At 46.1% G+C, this 18209-nt stretch overlaps 1 protein-coding gene across 1 annotated transcript; it reads right to left on the minus strand.

The window, feature by feature from the left end:
* Window positions 1-948: 948 nt before the first annotated feature.
* Window positions 949-18166, minus strand: XAB2 (XPA binding protein 2; the record flags this gene model as incomplete). Its single annotated transcript, XM_082213649.1, is given in 20 exon segments — window positions 949-1149; window positions 1495-1604; window positions 2659-2785; window positions 2906-3077; window positions 3599-3721; window positions 4318-4508; window positions 5100-5262; window positions 5772-5885; window positions 7357-7488; window positions 9341-9472; window positions 9875-9994; window positions 10644-10795; window positions 11308-11452; window positions 13374-13538; window positions 13703-13837; window positions 15262-15459; window positions 16378-16501; window positions 16868-17016; window positions 17997-18073; window positions 18076-18166. Coding segments are annotated over 20 exon segments (2682 nt in total). The 3' UTR covers window positions 949-1087.
* Window positions 18167-18209: the final 43 nt, after the last annotated feature.

Genomic DNA, 18209 nt, shown 5'->3' on the forward strand with positions numbered 1-18209 from the left:
TAAGTGTCTGCCTTCAGCTTTAGCCTGTGCCCATTACTCAGCTGTTTTGGATAGCAGGGCAGAGGCATGGGGAAGCTAGGAGTCTAGCCATTTTAAAGCCTTTTTTGTCGGATGTTTGTGGACTTGTTCCATGTTTAATGCAGGGTTAGAACTACTGGGGTGTGACCAGCTGCTGTTTCCTTGTTTGGGTTTAATTAAGCGTTGCTTCCTTGAAAGCAGTGGAGGTTTGGTAGGTGTTCAGCTGGTTGGTAGAAGGAAGTAAGGTCATTCTCCTTGTTCCACCCAGCTATTTGTTGGACTTTCCCCCATGAGCAGGACCAAGCAGGACAGGAATATACTTAAGAACAGGACTTGGGAGAAACTGCTGTAGCAGGAAAGACAAATTGGCATTCATGGAAAGTATGTGGTAACAACCTCATCACTACTGCTTAACCCCCTTTCCTTAATGTTCATTGTTCCTAAACATCAAGAGCTTATTCACATGTCTGTTTTAAGCTGCCAGGATCTTCTGAAGTAACTGTTGTCACAACAGTTAAGCTAGTGAGAGAGGATGAATTCTTATCAGCAGCACAGTTAAGGAAATTCCATTAGGAAGCTAGGGGTTAAGCACTCCATTGTATTGAACATGCCACTGAACTGAAAGCAGTGTTTGACATAAATTGAAGAAGCCCCCTTTTATTACACTTTTTAAGCTTAGGAGAGTTAGAGTTTCAGTAATGAAAAGTATGCCGAACTAGCAGCTGACAGTGCAGGTTACTTATTCATGTATACAGCAGCTGGCATTGTGCCCCCCCCCCTTTCTCATAGAGGATCAATCATCCAGTCCAACCCCTTGCAATGCACAAATTGGTAGCTGTCCCTTACGGGGATTGAAACTGCAACCCTGGTGTTGCCAACACCATGCTCTAACCAATTGAGCTAGTTTCCCATACAGACCTACACCAGACATTTGATAAAAAGATTTTATAAATAGCAACGTGACAGAATAGAAAAGGATACTATCAAGGAAAACAAACAAATTACACCAACCCTGCTTATATGACACTTGTAGCCCTAGTTCAAAAGCAGTTCATCCATCTGCAGCCGCTCAATCGTCCTTAAGGCCTCCAAACACAGCGGAAGGAACACTCTGCTGCTCCAGCTGCACCTCTGTAGGAGAGAAGATTTGGGATAATCAATATAGAGCAAGAACAGTCGGATGTCAGGCTTAGAGAAATGACTTTGCTGGGTTGAACCTCAGGATTCTAGCAACCATTTCTGATTTGTGCCAGAACTAAGCTGAACTCTCTTTTTCACATAAAAATATACTCTTGGTTTTGCCAAAAGTATCTTCAGCAATCCCCCTTTTTCACGTGTGGAGACTTTTTAGAGACCTGGCAGATCAGAAATCCTTGCCGCTATTGCAAATCACCTGGAGATCTACTGGTAAACCCTAGTCTACTTTGTGCCTATTCGCTTCAGAAACTAGACCATACAGCACCCTCTCTTACTTACCGTCAGGCTCATTATCCTCACTCTCATCTCCATCATCCAAATCAATGTCTATCTCATCAGGATTAGCCTGTTTGGAGAGTTCAGCCAGCTCACTGCGGGAAGCATCACTCCTAGAAATAAGGAACAAGAAACTGGTGAATTGTACAGGAGCCAGCACAGTATTATTCACACAGTGACTGCCCCATGCCTATACTGCAGGAAACAGGTCCATCCTGAGAAGATCAAGCTGTCTTTACAGGTTCACATGTCTCTTCTCCACTGCAGGCTGCAACTGAAAGCCACTAGATAAGCTACACCAACTATTAGAACCTGCAGCGTTGACTCAACTCTACAGCTTCACTATCCGCATGACCGTAAATGCATTAAATGCATTTGGCTTCACTGTAACAACCATCAAGGCAAAACGGAACAAAAATGCATAGCGAAGGGGCCAATGGAAGTTAAAACATAAGACACACCATTGCTACACTCCTCCCTCTACCCTGAAATGCAAACTCTCTTAATCCTGTTTTGTGTTAGTTTCAGGCTATAGTCTAATGTCAAGATCTTAGACTCTAGGATCAAGTCATATAGTGACAAAGCCCAGCTTGGGTCTGATAGTGTGTGCCTGCCACTACCCAACAGAGACACAAGTTTAATCATGATAAGAACTAGAATTCCACTACCTATCCAACTTCAGTGCATGTGGACACATACAGAATTTTAACACAGCAGATGGACAAACTGAGCAGTTGTTTAAAAATATCTCTTCCCCCGCCCAACCACCACAAAAAAACCCTTTGAAGTAGTGGAGACAGTAGGCACAAGGTGGTTTCTGTGGCCCTGGCTATACTTCTGTGCCACTTCTACTACCCAAATTCCGGGGGAAATATTTTTATAACCTCTAACCAGAACATACATGCATTAAGATAAAAAGTAATGTACACTGCACATCAAATAGATTCTGTCTGCTGCCTAGTTTCTCATGGCAAGAACACTGCATGTTTTCCCATTTCCAGCAGCAGCCACCTCGTGCGACCATCCCTACTTCTACAACTCTCCAAGCTTACAACAAACAGCTTGGTTCTTGCCCAGCCTGAAATATGACCCCTGGTGTATTGCATGCTGGGTGGTGACCTACAGCGAAGAGGTTAAACAAGTCTCCTTGGCCTGCAGTACACTCACCTGACAAACAGGATCTTCTCCTTCGCTTGGGGCTGATCTCGCTCCGCTTCAGCTGCCAACTGCTCCGCCCGCTGCTCTAACAATTTCATGTCATCCATGCCACTCTGCCCAGGTGCCAGGTCAGACACTGAAACCGAAAGACAAGCAGGAGGGAAGGGCAGAGGAAGGGTTAGAATGGAACAGGAGATGTAGCAGCAGACACCCCTCTCTGCCGGGACCTGTGCAGGGTGCGGGGGGTGAGACCTACCTGTGCCTGTGGCATTGCTGTACACCTTCAGCATCTGAGAGGCCATGAAGTTGACTTGTGTGTTGTAGGTCGCTTGCACGCTTCGTTTAATGCGAAGCATCTCCCGGATAGTGTCTTCGTTCCCATGCCGGATCTCAAATTCCTTCCATGTCTGCCAGAAATTGGCAGTAGTCTGGCAGGAGAAGAAAAAGTGTTTTGACGGGTGGGGTGGGAAAGAAGGCAGTCACTGCGAAGTTCAACAGATCAAGCGGAACTTCTCCTTCCTGCTTCACTAGCCTTTCCCCTGAGCTCTGCTATGGGAAAAGCAACACGGAGGTGTGTCTGTGTACAGAGATGAGTTGTTCCTGTGCAGTGTATCTTCTGCACCAGAAATGGAAATCCTTGCATCTTTGCAATAAATAATAATAATAATAATAATAATAATAATGCCGATAGAGTTATCCTTGAACATAATGGAGAGCTAGCTTTTCTCACCTTCCCACACTGGGTCCTGAAAGGCCTTGCTCAGGCAGACGTATGACTAGTTCTCTAGTGTGTGGAAGAGATCATAGAATCATAGAGTTGGAAGGGTCCCTAAGGGTCAACTAGTCCAACCCCCTGGAACGCAGGAATCGCAGCTAAAGAACCCCTGACAGATGGCCATCCAACTTAATTAGAAACTTCTCACAAAGGAGAGTCCACCAGGTGACTTACTCGGGGATCACACATCTGCGAACAGTAGGAATAGATGGCCCGAGCCCGGTCTATTTCGCCCAGCTTGCACTCCATGTCGGCAAAGCGCAGGCACATCTCCCGAGCGTGTTCATCTGTCAGCACCTGCAATGGGGATACGTGTTAAAATTGCACCCTGACCATCAATGTTTCTAAAACGGCTAACGAGTTAAAAACAAAAGCATCCAAACACATATTGCAAACCGAAAGGGACGCAATAAGAGCACAGCAGCAGAAAAAGACACAAGCTGAATTGATGTTAGCAGTCCTGTTGCATGATGACAAAGATTTGTGTGGACACCAAGTGAGGATCCCCAAGGGCATCCTTCCAAAGGTTGGGGGTCGTAATCAAAGGGACTGGCTCACTCTCTGCTATCCATCAGCCCTGTTTCTGAAGTGGACCTCAGGGCACAAGCAGGTATCTCTGGGAAGTGGTCCCAAGCTGTATAGGGCTTTATAAAAAGGTAGCACTCAACACTTTGACCTGTGCTGAATAAGAGCAAAAACAGCATATTGCACAATATCCTCATAGTTGTAATAGTGATTACAGAAGCTGTATTTGTATTTACCCCATATCATATAAGGGAACACAATCCCATTCAGCCATTACCTAGCAGACTACTTACTCTCTAGGCGAGGGCAAGAGACTTATCCTGGAGTTTTAAACACAGCATTATTTATTTGGGAAAAAAGGAACTAACCTCAATAGCCTTCTCATAGATGCTACGTGTGTGTGTGACCCCATAGATTTCAGCTGCTCTCTTGATGTAGATATTGTACATGTCATACTGCTCCGAAGGCTGCACAGCCTGAGTGGCCCGCTCATACACGGCCATGGCATGGCGTGCCAGCCCATATTCTTCCTCCAGTTTGGCATACAGCAAGTAGATAGCTGTGAACAGAGAAGAAATTAAAGCAAAACTACATTCCTCCCCCACCCCCAATCTTTGGGTCAACTCTTCTCACCAAGATATTTTGGCCCTGTATGGACTACGTTAGTGACACTCCAGATACCATAGGAAAAGTTTTAAATAAGCACTGCCCCAAGGGAGAATTATTCAGATTGCCCTCTTGCACTGAAGAGGATGTGACAGAGATGTTCTCTCCATCTCAATGGCTCCTGCTGGACAGGAACTTATCAGGCCTCAAACAGATTGGCTACCCTAGGGGGGCGCCATTCAGATGTTTTGAACTACAACTCCCATGATCCCAGACTACTGGCTAAGCCAGCCCAGTTGAGACAGATGGGAACTGCAATCCACAACCTCTGGAGAACACCACAATGGCAGCCACTAGGTTATGGATGCAGGTGCCCTCTGGCTCACTTTGGGAGCAAGTCCTCTGGCTTTGGCCTTGCTGTTTCCTGTATCTCAGCTTCCGTTGCCCAGGAAAACAGGACTGGTCTTTTCCCATTATTTATCAGCTCCCACCCCCAGGCTTTTACTGCCTCTGCTCCCTTGCAACAGAGCACAGTTCCGCTTACTTTTAGCATATTTCTGGGGGCAGCCATCTAGAGCCTGTTCAAAGAGGTCCCGTGCACGCTCCAACTTCTTGCCACCATAGCGGTCAGTGAATTTGGTAAGATAGGTGTTCCAAATGTCATACACATTTGGCCACTTGAACAATGAGATGCCCCTCTCATACGCCTGGCGGAGAGAAGGAATGGTATGAAAAAGACAGCAAAAGCTTTCTTCTAGTTGGTATACTCTTGCCTATATGAAAACCACCATATTGAGTCAGGTGATTGTGGTCTATGCAGTCCAGTACTATCTGCTCTGGCTGACAGCAGCAACCCAATATCTACAAAATAGATAAATCTTTCCCCAGCTTTGCTACCTGAGGGTCTTTTAAACTGGAGATGCCAAGGAATGAATCACGGGACCCATTAGCTGAATCCTACCCTCCATGCTAATCTTTTCAAAGGTAAGATTAGCATCTCCTACAGAGATGTAGGATCTGCAGAGTTCCGCTCTGCTACCTAAGAAGTACACCACACACTGTAGATATTTTGAGCCCAAGGTCCTCCCTCTCAAGCTCCACAGCTTGCAGCATGCAGCTTTTGCGATTCAGTGGCTCCCAAACCAACCAGATGGGCAACTTCCCACTCCCCCAGCTGCTATGAGAGCAGACAGAGGTATTGATATAGCCAACTCACCTTGAAGCTCTCTTCAAAGTAGCTGTGCTCTTCCAGGAAGAGGCCATAGTTAATGATGATTTGTGGGGTGGCAATGCGCAGGTCCAGAATGCGGTCATACACAGCTTTAGTAGACTAGGGGTGGTGACATAAAGAAACTTCAATATTAGGCTGAACCGCAAAGAGACAGCCAAGTTACAGAGACAGCTTGGGGTTCTCAGTCACTGTCCCCTCCCCAGCTATGCCCAGAGATACAGAGGGAGGAGATCAGGAGGGAGGAAACAAGTCCCTGTGGTCAATACAGGTCTTTTAATGCAGAGCTGGCAGGGCTGCTGCCCACAGCTGCTCAAGGCAAGCAGTAAACAAGGCTCCCTATTACCTTCAAAGGGAATCAGTAGGCCCCAGTTGGATTGTCAGAAAATATGGGAGAAAGAACTGTAGCTACAGACTGCTGTGTGCTTCACATAGTGTTTTATTTATCGATTAAATTTGTCAACTATCTTGTCCAAGGCAATCCACAGCAACTTGCAACCAAACCGACAATAAACCTCACATAGATACATTAAAACCAAGAGAAAAGGTATATGCATTAAAAAATATGCCAGCCGCTTCTAAAAGGCTAGCTAGAAATAATCATGTATAAAAGGGGGAACCATTGAAGGCAGGAAAGAAGTCAGGAGAGCCCAGATAAATATGCTGAAAGAAACTATGGGTACCAAAACCCACGGTTTCTTGAAGTAGAGACTTCGCTTCAGGGAACGGGAAGTCAGGGGCTTGAGTTGTGCAAGGCTGCTCTGCTACTGACTCCATGTAACAGAGCCAGTTCTCTGGGCCCAATGCTGCTCTCTAGCCAGGCACAGGAAGCAGCTGATGGAGCATGACAGCCCCCCCTCTCCATGCCTCAGCATCATACTATTTCAAAGCCAAAGACATGGTGAAAGGGGAGGAGAGGAGGGTACAGTCTCTAGAATAACTTAAAGATGACTAGGAAACAGTGAGGGTCTGTCATTTTGGGTGGTTCAGAAGATCTCCAAGTATAGCATTAGCTACCAAACCAAGTGGTCTACGGAATACCTAACCACTGATTTTGTGCCACCCAAAAGCCAAGGAATGCCAATTCAAAAACCAGCTCATTTGTGCCTAGCTAAAACTTTTTTTAAAAAAGAAGACGACTGTTTTGGGAGGGCTGCTGAAGTGGCAAAAAGTCATTCACTTTCTGCACAGCTTGTCCCAGTGGTTAATCCTTTTGCCTGCTAAACTGGAGCAGGGTTTCTAATTTGTCTTTAGTCTAATTCCCAGATGTTGACCCTTATTCTGTCTCTCCCTGCTAGTTCAAGGAGACATTTACTGCCCACAGTACTTGCTTCCTTGGATACTTCTCAGACACTTCTGGACAGAAGGCGATTAAAGCTGATTGAATAATACTTAAAACAGCCAGAGAGAAGTGCCATGATAGGAAAGAAGAACAGAAACCCAAAGCTAATGCTTTTCCTGTCTGGATGAGGCGGGCTTCCATGACTGCTCCAGACAGGAAAAGTTGGCGCTTGCCCTTCCCACAACTCCAGAAGGCTCTGGCAGACAATGGAGGCCAGAAAAGGCCACTTACCTTGAAGGTGCCAAGACTTTCTTCCAGGTCAGCCAACATAGACCAAACCTTGAGGGACTTGTAGACACGGTTCTGCACAGGTTCTGAGGAATCAAAATACTCTGCTTTCTTAGCTGGGATGGCTGTGGCTTTCTGAAGAAACAAGAGAAAACAGATGCCGGTGAAAGTGGGAGAAGCCTATGGAAGTCTAGCAGCACACCCTGATGATTAAGGATAGAATTCACATAGCACTAAGTGGGGTATGCACATGGGGAACAAGGCCTGCTCAAGCAAGAAGACGTCCCCCCTTCTCCCCGTGTGCCCTCTAAACCTGTTCTGAGGATCCTCTAACTTCCAGAGCAGATTTTCTTTTGGGGTGTGTGTCTGTGTGCGTGCGTGTGCAGAGGAATCCTGCTGTGGGAACAGACCTCGCTTTGCGCTTGCAACAACTTACCGTATTTTTCGCTCTATAACACGCACCTGACCATAACACACACATCATTTTTAGAGGAGGAAAACAAGGGGGGGGGGGATTCTGAATGAAATAGTGGATGTATCATTTTTGTGCTTCATGCTGTGGCCACAGACATGTGATCTGATGGTGAATTTGGGGTGACCCAATGCAAAAATCCTGAGAATCCCTGTGGATCCATGCTTTGTAACCACGTTTTTGCACCATTGTGGCCCCAGGCAACAGTAGGTGCGTGATTTTTGGGGGGCAGGCTGTAGCCATGGACATGCTATGTGATCTGATGGTGAATTTGGGGTGACCCAATGCAAAGATCCTGAGGATCCCTGTGGATCCATGCTTTGTAACCACGTTTTTGCACCATTGTGGCCCCAGGCAACAGTAGGTGCGTGATTTTTGGGGGGCAGGCTGTAGCCATGGACATGCTATGTGATCTGATGGTGAATTTGGGGTGACCTAATGCAAAGATCCTGAGGATCCATGTGGATCCATGCTTTGTAACCACGTTTTTGCACCATTGTGGCCCCAGGCAACAGTAGGTGCGTGATTTTTGGGGGGCAGGCTGTAGCCATGGACATGCTATGTGATCTGATGGTGAATTTGGGGTGACCTAATGCAAAGATCCTGAGGATCCATGTGGATCCATGCTTTGTAACCACATTTTAAGTGGGGAGGGAAGGAAAAACACAGAAGGGACAAGGAGCACGAGAGGGGTGTGCAGAGAAGCAGCTGGCTAAGAATGCTGGAGAGGGATTTAACGGGAGGGAGGAAAGGAAGGCAAAAGTCCCCCCCCCGCTCTCTCCCACCTGCTTTTTTCCCGGCTGCCTGCGAGTCCCTAGACGCAGCAGCACCAGCACCGGAGCACCGAGAGGAATTAGAAGGAAGGACGCTCTGCTTTCCCCTCTGCTTGCCTGGAGGGGAGGGGATTTCCCTGCTCTTTGTTCCGTTTGAGCAAACACAGTAACGAAACGGAAGAGGGTGGCCAGTAAGACCCTGAGGCAGAATGCAGGAAAGCAGCAGCTTCCTCTTTTCAAAGCTTCCCTTCTCTGGACGCGCAATTTGATTTTTGCCTGATTTTTGCCCCTGCACTCGCGCCAGTCGGCTCCAGGGACCACACATTCGCTCAATAACACGCACAGACATTTCCCCTTCCTTTTTAGGAGAAAAAACCCTTTATAGAGAGAAAAATACGGTAGCTGAATCCCACCCTTAGAATGTATCTCTCTCACTCTTTAGATATAAATTAACTCTGCAGACAGGAAATTGGGTGGCCTCACATTGTTAGAAATACAAAAGCTTAGAAATCTTGGTTTCCTGGTTTCTCATTTAGCCACAGCGCACCATTCAGCTAGTAACGGTGCTTCCCTGTGATTCAACCACTAGAGCTCCAATTCCATTCAGGGAGATGTGGACAGAAGAAAGGAGTCTTATTTTTGATCGCAAGGCTATACGCCCTTAACTCCGAAGTAATCCTCTGGGAACCCAAAAAGCAACACTTCTGGATTATCAGATGCCTGCCGCCCTGTTTCTGCTCACCCGCAGGATGCGCAGCGCTTGGTCATAGTTCTCGTGCCGCAGCTCCATCTCGCCATATTCGCACCACACGCTGGCCAGCTCATCCACTTGCTTGAAGTTGACCTTGGTAGCCTTTTCAAAAATGGTTCTGGCCTGGGAACAAGTAAGGTAGGCAAGGTGAGGGGGAAAGCAGGGCCAGAAAGAGCCCCCAGTTTCAGCATCTCCTCTCCTTGGACTAGCCTAAGTGGTGGGGCAGGTCATCCAAGAAATGCTGCATCACCAAGGATGGTGGCTTCCCGGAGTTTGGGTAAGGTTGACTGAATATAAGACTCGCTCACCACAACCAAAATTCCTGAATCAATTTACAACAAGAATGAAACACAGTGACAAAAATGCATGGAGTTAAGCCTGAGGCAGCTGTGGTGAAGGGCATTTGCAACACAGAACCCGAGTCTCTGTTGTGCTTCTGGCCAGCAGCTAAGAAAGTAAGGCAGGAAACATTTTGAAAGGCAAGGACAGAGCAGCGTCAGCCTCCCAAACCCATGAATCACTCACGTCTTCGATCTGTCCATTGACCTCGTAGAATTTGGCAAAAGAAACCCAGAGCGTATGTGTCTTTCCAGTGGCTTTAAAGGGGTCAACAGTCTGCACCGCTTCTGTGTATGTGTTGATGATCTGGAGGAAGCAGGGAGAGAGGCAGAAGAAAAGAAAAGATTGAGCTCTGGCAGGTTCCTAGGTTCCTTCCTTCCTGTACGGTTTGGTGGCTGTAGCTGCAAAGCACAGCACAGAGGAAGTGAGAAGTGCCAACTAGTACAATCCCAATGAAGTTTTAATTGTGGAAAACAGCCTGCTTCTCAGCAGATCTAGAAGGCCACTGGATGGTGAGAAGTGGGAGAACTGGCTCTCTATTTCCAGCTCAGCCCTGTGTGGCAGGTCAGTCTTCCAGGCGGCAGCTTAATTAGACCGGCATGAGTACCCGTCTATGAATGCCCTTCTGAGCAAATGTGGAAACTCCAGTGTGCTGAGCACCCATTAGTAGACAGAAGCTTTTTGAAACTTCATGAAATTTGCTTGGGGTGGAGGAAGCCCCAGTGGACGAAATGCTGTGTCAACTTCCATCAGTGACACGACCAACGTTGGGTGCCAGCAACTCCTTGGAGATTCAGCTCAGATTTAGCTCCATACCCAAAACTTCGCCATTCATCACTGATGCTGCAACCCAGTGTTTAATAGAAGGGGAACACGCTAGCCTGAAAGTTCAGCAGCTCCCTCATTCCCAGCGCTGGGTCTGCTCATGCAATCCCTACTGTGGGGATTTCCTTACCTCGCGAGGTTTGCCTTCATACAGCTTCACCCGCTTGTGCCACTCGTGGACGTTGTGAGGATTCTGGCGCAAAAGGACACTGTTAAGAAGCAAGGGCCGGCGGGTGATCAGCTGCTCAAAGCGAGCCAGGCGCAGCTCCAGGTCCACGTCATCTGTTTCCCCAGGGGGGCAAAAGAGCAGGAATGAGAGATGGCGCAGGAAGGCAGCTATTTGCAGCTGAAATTCCCCCTCTATTTTCTCACCTACACACTCCATACCTATAGCTATGCCCTGGGTTCCTTTGGGAGGAAGGGCAGGATTTAACATGAGAATATGAGATCTATCTATCTATCTATCTATCTATCTATCTATCTATCTATCCGTCCATCTCCCAAGCTCCAAAGGATGTCCACAAAATGCAAGGATACGAATTAAGAATTGCTGGGTCCACATCCGATGGCCAAAGAAGAGGGAAGCTCTTTTAACATAAGGCTTTATCAGTGATGCAACCCCAGGGAGAAATGTCCATCACAACTTGAAAAGGTTTAGGGAGAACTGAGACATCCTCAGGAGTCTCAGCAACTCTGGCATGCATTCTCCTAGATGCAGTCTGGAGAAGAATTTCTTCTCTTCCGAAAGGGAAGGAGGAGCAGCACCTGCTTCCTACCACCTGCGCTGCTCTTACCCTCCTCCTCACGTCCCATCTCAGAGCTGGTCTCCATCTTGGCAGCGATCATGCTCTCCTCAAACTGGGCGTAGCTGTCGAACACCTGAGTGAAATCCCGCACTGTCATCACAGTCTGTATGGCTTCTTCGTAGACATCGCGAGCCTAAGACAGAGAAGGTGAAGGGATTACTGTTCCAGTCTGCAAAGCAATGCCTGTGGTCTCTGTTCCCACGGCCAGCTACCAAGCAGCTTTGACTTCTCTAATGGTTTTCATGGGAAATGCTCTTAAGAAAGCACAGATCACCACTCAAGACGTATCCACTTATATGGAACTCAAAGCTTTTTCTTATTGTGGGAGGAAACAGTGGGCCAAGAGGAACTGCCTCTGGGATGAAAATGATCTACAAAAAGGTTATTTGGAACAGGCAACATAAACTTCCCATGCCAAGAAAGAGCAGGTACCTGCAACTCAGTCCAAAGTGACAACTGCATTCTAACAGTTTTCAGAGCGCAACCCTATATTTAACAGGGATGTTCAGGCCGGGGGAAATCACGCACTAGGTTGCCCATCAAATCCAAAGTCTATTAGCTAAATCAGTAGTTCTCAACCTGGGGTGCCTTGAATGATGGCTGGGGTGCTGCAGGCAACACTGGTCTCTGTCCCTCTTTCCTTCCCTCCCTCCTCTGATGCCCTCTTGTGTCTCTGCCTCCCAAAGGCTTGCATATATGTTTGTTGCAGCAATCCTTGATACAAGCTCCTCAGGTGAATGGTGCCTCTGTGGCCAGCCAGGGGTTGCTTCCCAGGTCCCTGTGGGGCAGTTTGAGGAGGCATCTCTCTTGGGGGGAGGGGAAACAGAGACCAGGGGCAGCAACTGCAGCTGACATGGGGAGAGGAGAGGAGAGGAGGCTGAGGGAACACTCCCACAAGGGAGGGTGTTCCAAAAACGGTGAGAGGCTGCCAGCTCTGGAGGCAAGGGGTGACATAACTGGGCTCCTGAGCCCCACAGGGGTGCTGCGGAAAGAATGCAGTTGGTCAAGGGAGCCATGGACTCAAAAAGGTTGAAAACCTCTGGGCTAAATGCCTTTCCCTTTGATTCTAATTTGAGGAGGAATCAAGTTACAGGATCACCCAGAAGTTTAAACCTGAACAACTGAGGGCTTGTTCATATGTCCCAAAGGACGAAACACATCAAGTACTAATTCTCAGTCTCCTCCGGCTGTCCATACATCACATTTTTTTCACCTGTCTGCTGACCTCGGTACCGATTAAAAAAGCAAACAAACAATGATTTCTAAAAATCTACCCGGCATGACATTAAGACATGAGAACCCTGCTTGTTATGTACAGTCACCCCAGAAAGCACTAGGATTCTTATTTGTTTTCCCTAGTTACTTTTCACAAACTTGGAACACTTCATGTATTATGAGACACTATGAATTCTTCTGATGAGCAGAAAGGCAGAACAGAAATAATATAATAAAAGAAGAAAATCATAGGAGATACACCCACTACCCTTTGTCCCTCCTCTATGCTCAGTAACTTTCCTCTATTACCAATCTTCCAGATTCTTCCATTTCCATTTTTGTTTCGTGGCTTGTAAGGATTTCTGTTGGTTATTTTGCCTAGTGTTCATTATCTGGTCCCTACAAGCTCAGTAAAAGCCTTATTTAAAAGAGTGAATTAGGAGAAGAGTGGAGACAGGCAATAGCTCTTTTTAAGTGAGTTCAAAGTGATCTAAAAGAGGCTTCCCTTCTGGTGAAAAAGGTTTTCAGAACAATAGAAACACCTATAAAGTCTGTTTAGTAGGGGTACATGTGGGTGGTACGTATTTACCATTACTAGCAGATTTTTGTTCAAACTGTCTTCAGCCCTTCATAAAAAATAATGTCTGTCTCCAACCCAAGATTTTCACCAAATAAAGGTGAGGTCTTGCTCAGACCAGATGAATAAGGAATTTAAGAGCAAATAGCTGAAAGACGTGAACGTTACACTCTGTGCCATTTTGAAGTTCCCCCTGGGATTGGGATGTGACTTCAGCCAAGTCCCTGCATCTCAGCACAAACCCTCAGGTCCAGGTGACTACCTTCTCAAAATGCCCACTGCGGATGTAGTAGTCTGCCAAGGAACACCATAGCTTGCCCAGCTGGTCAGTGAAGCGAGTCAGGCCGCCCCGGATTATGGCCCCCACATTGAGCGACTTCACCTTGTCCGGATTCTGCGAGATGAGGTCACAGAGCTCGTGCCACAGCTGCAACGGAGAGGACAAGGTGTCAGAGAGATCTTGGCAACGCTGAGAGGCAGGAAAAGCATCTAGTGTACAGGCTGTTCTGCAGCAGGCATCTTTGGATGAATGAGAAGTGAGATCCTCCATATAATTTTGGAGGGCTGACTGCCAGCTATCATGAGCCTCACTTGATAGTTCGATTTCCCCTCCTTGGAGATGAAACGTTCATCATTCACCACAGCGGCAAGGCGGACAGCAGCCTCATCCAGGCGGTCAATGGAGCGCAGGTACTCAATATATTCCTCAGCATTCTCTGGGCTCAGCTGCAACATAAAAACGCGTACAGCTCAGAATCCACCAGAATGCTGACAAGACCAAAATAGTGGCAGTAGAAGAGCTGATGTAGATTAATTGCAGCACTGCTAGAAGTGCCAACTCAAGGTTAGCTAAGAATACAAGGAGTAGCTTACAACCCTTTGTGCATAGTGTGTTAAAGCTAATTAACATCTGAACACCCTACAGCAAGGATAAATGAACATCTGTTGGGGGGAACAAGTGTGATTTCTTTTATGCAACATGACAAAATTTTCACTTATTCCAAAATTAAAATAAAAAACAGCAGGAGATTAAACAGACCACAATCTACAGATTTAGAGCAGCCAACATTTTATAAAGAGGTGTCCTAGTTCAGGAGTCCTAAGCAAAGGGTTTCAGACCCAGAACCCCTCTTGAAGTCCATCTGCAATGCAGGATCTACTTAAGAGTTGGCATATGTTCATTTATCCTCGCTGTAGGGTGTTCAGATGCAAAAAAGTACAAGCACCTTGCATCTTTACCAGATGTATATAAGAGGGAGTTGTACAAGTTGGAATTTGTCATGTAGGGCTGCAAAAAACATGTCCCTGCTGAAATTTCCTGTTCTGCGAAACTACGGAAGGTTAAGGGATTGTGGCTTCCTTTCCATCTGGTGTCTCGGTTTCTTTAAAAATAACAGGAAAAAGAAAATTATTGGGCGCCACTGATGTAATTTACAACAAGTTTCTGCATCTCAACTCCCAGCTGAAGGACAGTTCTTGAGTTAACATAATGAATAGGAATATTCTGGGCAGCTCCCAATCAAGTGTAAAAAACAATACAGCATTAAGTATTAAAAACTTCCCTAAACAGGGCTGCCTTCAGATGTCTTTTAAAGATACGATAGCTGCTTATTTCCTTCACATCTGAAGGGAGGGTGTTCCACAGGGTGGGCGCCACTACCGAGAAGGCCCTCGGTGCACTAGTATTTCTGGAAAATCTCCCTGATCTAATCTAGAGAGGTACCCAATTAAATAACACTTATGTCCAATACTCTCCCTTTGAGAAGGGATTTCTCTTTGCTGAAAAAGCAATTTTATTGTTCTTTGTCATAAATGAAATCAATCAAATATTTTGGTGCTATTGAAGAATTTGTTCCACAGCCTTCTGATCTCTCTGTACCCTCTCTAGCCACTTCCAAACACTATGAGTACCGAACTCAAATACAGTATAATATTCCAGTAGAAGTTTCGCAAGGGCTATGCACAAGACTAAAAGTAGGACAAGAATTCATTCAGTACTAATAATGAAAAGGAGCCTAAAAGAGAAGAAACCCATTTAGGCAGTCATTGCACAAGGAAGACAACACTTTCTCTACAAAGATTACGCAGATGGCTCAGAGGTGGAAGAGTTTGGTAAGACAAATTAGTTGGGGACATGTGGGCCTGCTTACCTTCAGGTACCTGCGGTAGACCCGCACAGCTGTCTCGGGTAATGGATACAGGCGAACAAACTTCAGGTAGAGTGGCCAGATACGATGGTGCTGTGTGATGGGCAGGGCCCGGAGGGCTCGGTCAAAGGTCCTACGGGTGCGGGTGATCCGACACTGGTCCATAAGAAACTGGCAGTAATCTAGCCATATCCGAGGCATCTACAATCAGACAGATAATAATAAGAAAATAGCATCTCCCTTTGGGGATCCGACCAAAGGTTAACACTGTCCCACAGCCAACTTCTAATAGTGGCTACACATATGTGACTAGGAAGTTCACAAGCAGGCTATGACAACAACATTGGCTTGCATCTAGCATGCAGCAGTCAAGCAAGTCACTGCCTCTGAATACAGCTGTTCCATTTTTAGAAATTCTGCTTAATGGACTCCACTAATTTATCTATTTCTTTATTCAAAAAGCCAATGAACTTACCGGTACTTGCAAACTCCACACTTTGTAATACTAGGGTTGCCATGCGTCTGGAATTTCCCAGACATAACCAGCATTCAGTAGTCCGAAACAGTGTCCAACAACTATTGTGTGTTTGCTTTTTGCTTATCCTAAACCTATTGCAATCAATTAACGTATTTTTCTGTGTATAAGACTAGGTTTCCCCCCTAAAAAATAATGTCCAAAATTTGGGGGCATCTTATACACATCTCTAATTTCACTAGGAGACTCAAGTGCTAGTGTTTTGAATAAAAAATTCTCTACAGAATGGCTCATCAGTTTACAAACCCTTCAGTGATTTTCATTAAGGCTTTCTTCTTAAGGAAGGAGCTCCCCCGTTATTTTTATCATTTCCTTCCCATTGCTATGTGGCATCTACAACAGTTTCTGAGACAAACTCACAGATTTAGGCTAAAGATTGTTGTTTTTAAGAGAGTTGAAAGTGGTATACTAAAGCCATTATTGCATTCCACATATCCACACATGTGAGAAACAGCTCTGAAATGAAAACATATGTGAGGCCTTCAGATAGACATCGTCATAACCAGCCATAATAGCAGCCATTATGATTGACTCACTTTTCCCAGGCGTTGCCAGCCCTCTAAGCATATCACCAACCACTGTACCTTGTGCATGAAGACAAGGGCACGCTCATGACAGTTGTTCACTTCTTCATAGCTGGGATCCGTTACACACTTGCTCTTTACCTGCTTCCGTCGCTGCTTAAGATAATTGTACCATAGCTTGTAGCTGCAAAACACAAAGGGGGCAACTATTAACATTAAAGTAAAAGATTTTGCCATGTTGCTCCCAGCTCTCATTGCGAGGGGAGTTGGGTGATCATAGTGCCTTGCTCCTGAAATAAACCAGGGAAACATCAACAGGGACAGCAAGGAGTTCCATCTGTTGAGGGTATTCCTGTCTGCTTTCAGAAGAGACCAGAAAACAGATCATAAGAAACTCCCCTCAATTCTGAAGAAGTTAAGAGTTAGCCTTTCATTTACATTTTTTATACAACAATGCCTTATGAAAATCTGGATTGAAAAAGGTTCCCCTACTACCTTCATGCAGTTTGCTAAAGAACTTTACATAAAAGAAAGAGACACAAGTGCATACCTGCCTGGCAATTCCTTAAGAGCTCTCTCATAGATCAGATTCAAGATATGCTTGGGAGCATTTTGCTTGAACTCAATGTAGCGGATCCAGCACTTGACAGAGAAGGGGTTGCGCAATATTTCTTCTTCATATTGCAAGTCTTCCTCTTCCTGTGTAGGGGTGAGGAGCAAGGCGATATAAATTTAGAGAGAGGATGTACTATTATATTTCTTTGTGCAGCACCGTTATAACTTACGCACCCCAATGCTATCTTCAGGCTTTTGAAAAATGCTACCTAATTTTACATGTGAGCATATGAAAAATGAACCAAAAAATCATCACTTCATATTTTACTGCAGCCACAAATTCACCAAGTAATCTTTAGCAAGTCTCTGGTCCCAGCTCTAAGCTCAAATATTGGGGTGTGTGTGTACAATCTTACCTTACAGGACTACTGTAAGTTAGTAACGACCAAAGCAGATATTATAGAGCAGCATTTCTCAATCCTGGGTCCCAAATACTGCTGAACCACAAGTCCCATCATCCCTGACCACTGGTCCTGCTAGCGAGAAATGACAGGAATTGTAGTCCAATGACATCTGGGAGCCCAAGGTTGAGAAAGGCTGTTACAAAGAATCATACAACAGCTGTCACTCTAAGCCTCTTCCTTTTTAAATGTCTACTTAAAATAACATAGAGTGACATCATAATAAGCGCCCCACTTTAACATCATAGGCTAGCAGAAGCAGTATGATGATGTCATATCAAAATATTTTTTGGTATTAAATGTTACAAGAAAGATTGAGTCAAAGGGCACAAAGAGACAGCGGTTCTATTGCCCTGGCCATGAAATACCATACGGTACACGGGACATTTTGAACACTTAAAATTCGCTGCACGAATGCAAAGTAGAATTATTGTGCAAGGCTATCACCCAGCGACTCCCTATTAGCAGGATTACATCGCTTTTCCTTGACTTGGTTCAATCTTGAGGGGAAAGAACTCTGCACATGTTCGAAGCAAGCCTCGCCTTTTATTTCACCGGCGGGGGGGGAGAGAATTAAGTTCTGTGGGCGAAAGGGAGCTCGGCCTAGGGAGGACCCGTCCGAGCATTTCACCCCCCGACACCCTCCCACCGGGGCCTACTCACGAAAAAGAGCTCCCGCTTCCCCAACACCGTCTCCAGCTCCGGCATCTTGGACGCTTCCCACTCCGAGCGAGCGAGGCGCACGGCAATGACGCACAAGCACAGCTGCGGTTCAGAGCTCGGGCTCTCACCTGCGCTTGCGTCACTTGGCCAGCAACAGTCCTATTGGTCATCCGACAGGGAGGACGTTTCCTTTCCGCCTTCCGGCCGCCATGT

This window comes from Podarcis vaucheri, assembly GCF_965113315.1.
Source record: "Podarcis vaucheri genome assembly, chromosome: 2".
Lineage (NCBI taxonomy): Eukaryota > Metazoa > Chordata > Lepidosauria > Squamata > Lacertidae > Podarcis > Podarcis vaucheri.